Source organism: Gavialis gangeticus, unplaced genomic scaffold (genome assembly GCF_001723915.1).
Source record: "Gavialis gangeticus isolate Ggan-Ray unplaced genomic scaffold, GavGan_comp1, whole genome shotgun sequence".
Taxonomy (NCBI): domain Eukaryota; kingdom Metazoa; phylum Chordata; order Crocodylia; family Gavialidae; genus Gavialis; species Gavialis gangeticus.
Window position 1 is genome coordinate 109689308 of NW_017729025.1, and position 3056 is coordinate 109692363.

At 38.8% G+C, this 3056-nt stretch overlaps 1 protein-coding gene across 1 annotated transcript in view; it reads right to left on the bottom strand.

Annotated features, from left to right (window-relative positions):
• The window catches only part of TRIM44 (tripartite motif containing 44), a gene marked incomplete at its 5' end in the record, with an annotated part of 125424 nt that overhangs the window by 109102 nt on the left and 13266 nt on the right, over positions 1-3056 (bottom strand). Inside the window, one exon of the mRNA XM_019519388.1 lies at positions 1838-1915. Coding sequence (XP_019374933.1) covers positions 1838-1915 — 78 coding nt within the window. The remainder of the gene's footprint in view (positions 1-1837; positions 1916-3056) is intronic.

Below are 3056 nucleotides of genomic sequence, written 5' to 3' on the forward strand. Positions count from 1 at the left end.
CTAATAAGAAAAGAAATGAAAAGCAGCAAAAAGAAACAAAACCGAAATGGAACAGGAAGCATAACTCCCAAACATAATATTAACACCAAACTGTAAATCTCTCCGTGTGTTTTTTTGTCAACACTTAAACAATCACTGGTAAATAAATAAAGAATGATAACTGCTGTTCAATCCTATTTTATACCCCACTGTGCCCTTACACTTGACCATGTGCTTACAAATAATGAACAGAAAATACTACCTGTAACACATCAGTTTGCTTGCTCCCTTTCTAATATGCTGCTATATGAATGAACATGGCAGTTACTGACAAGAAACACATTAAGTATGCCTCAAAGAAGTGAAATGTGCTTATTAATTTGAAACAAAAAGCCATATAATCATTTGCTAGATTACAAAAATGTTTCATAATTTGAAACATTATGATAAACTGCCTGTTGTGAGAAGAAATCTTTTTCCACGTACTGCTCAATCTCTGCATTATTTTATTAGCAGATCTTTGGCTTTCTTCTTCTGGTTTCAGCTTATACAATAAGCCAGAACACTGTACAAGCCAACATGGGAATAAATTGATTGAAATGTAATTGAACAGATAAAGATTTTTGTCCAATGGGAAAGCATGCAAATAACTAAAATGCAAGCAAAATCTACTGGATTATTGCAGTTTGCAGTTTTTATTCTAGTGTAGATTTGGGAAGGAAGTACTTGAGATGTTATACTGTCCCTCCCCTTTCACAGACAGTCCTCCAGGAACACTGTAATCTTTACATCTCTTGACTAGTCTGTTTGTCATTTGGCCTCTTAACACAGTCTCCAAAATGCTTTTAGTTATTCTGAACCACCATTTGGATGAAAGAAGTAAGACCAGTGCCTTATTTTCCCGATAGGACACACTTCTCTGATTCTCTTTAGCTACAGTATAGCTTGCATTGGATGTTTCACGAGCTATTTTCATCCTTTTTGACATGAATGTGGGCCTCTAAGGCAAACACTGCTGTAAGGAAAAATTAACAATACATGTGTTTGCAGTTCAGGAAAAACAATTAACAATTGTATGCTTAAAAGTAAAATAATAGAGGGAGAAGAAGTATGACTTACAACTAGACATATTAGTGTGTTCTACATTTTGACTGATGAATTGAGGCCTTATACAGATGTTCAGTTTCTCCTGGGAGAGTCACTGCTCTCCCAGAGGAGATCACAAGTGTGCTCAGGCTTTTTCGCCCAGAGTAAAAATGGCTGCTCCAGAACAAAATAATATAGGAACAACCAGGGTTAAATCACACCCAGGTGTTTCTCCTGGGAGACCAAATGTCTATATATATATATATCTCTGTCTCAGAAGAGAGAACACAAACTTCCAAGGGAGTCAGTCTATCACTTGCTGGACTCTGAGGAGCAGAACGTGACCCCCTTCGCAACCTTCATATTGTGCTGCACAGAAACACAGGCTGACCACAGGCAGTCTTGGTCAGCCAATCAGGACTACTGTATGCACTGCTGACATTTGTTGCTAGGCTGAGTAAGGAAGCCTGCAGAGCATGCTGAGATGTGTGCACAGAGTTCCCCCCTGGCTTCACAGTATCAGCAGACATTGCAAGCACTCTGTTCTTCAGGGCCTCAGCACTTCAATGTCTGTAAATGTGGCTCTGGGTAAGTTTCTCTACCAGGAGAACAAATCTGGGAGAATTCTCCCAAATTATTTTAATGTGTGTATGAAGCCTTAATTAGATCTTAATATTCAAATAGACATTAACAATAAAATGTATTTAGATCAAGAAGGATGAAAGGCAGGAGACAGCCAGCATGCAAACAAGTAATCATTTCAGTAACTTACTTTAGGGTCTGTGCACTTGAATTTTAACCTTTCCACCATCTCCAGCATGGCCACCTTCAGGTCAACGGGTTCTCTATTCTATAAGAAAGAGAGGACAGAGGTCACTCATTTTAACTCCACCAAGCACAACAAAGATTTTCACAAGACAAAAAGAGGCAGGAATTTTTCAGCTAATTCTAATGGGCAAGGTGCAGTGAACCCATGAATACATTTGCCCACTCTTGCAAGACCGCTTTTGCTCAGGCAGAAGACTCAAAGGAAAGAAAAGAAAAAGTGTGGGGGGAGGAAAACAGCCGCCAAGAAAACTGGGAGAACTACTGGAATGAAAATTATACGCAATTGCACAGGCTGACTCATTTGTTGCTTTGTCTCCTGGCTCAACTGCATTCATGTTCACTGAATTAAGGCCTAATCCTGCAAAGTGTTCACTGGCCTCAACCATCACTAAAGCTAATGGCTCAACAACTTGCAGGAGGCACTCAGCAGTTTTCAGAATAGGACGCTTACAGAGGTTATGCAGGGAGGGGGCAGCCGGGAACCTCATTACATTTATTTTCCGGAGTGTGCACTTGTGGCCTGATAATTTAATCTGGCACTTTTTATAGTTCCATTTATAAAAAGAGAACAGAGAAAAAGATTAAAAAAGGAAAGAACTAATTAGGGACGCAATCAAGAGTTCATACTTTAGGAGAAAAAAGTAAAGTGAAGTGCTAAGCACTTATGGAACCCCTGTAATAGTCATTTCCTTTGCTTCAACTGTTCTCTGGGAAAAAATAAGTTACACTTCTTATTCAACAGATAAGAGCCTAATGACAAATATAAGAGTTTATCGAGTCTGAAGGAGGCTCACTCCAAGATGCTCGTCATACTTATCTATAGCATTTAACAGAATGGCTTTTAAAAGATTCACTGCTGATAACAATTATGATTAAGAGATATGTATACTAAAATGTGTTTTAAGGTGTATTGTGTGGATGCTTATCAGATCAGTTATGCTTATGCAGACAAAATATAAGTGTCTGAGGTAGTGCTAAACTAAGTAGAGCTTTTGAAATGCCAGGATGTGCCTAGCAAGAAATGTGGCTAAACTTCAGGCTTGCAGGATATGGGCAGCTGGTTTTCCACAACCCATAACCCACTTGCATTCTACAGAACAAAGATGAACAGAAGAACATTACTCAGACTATATTAAACTGGGTAGTTCTTGGCATACAAAACC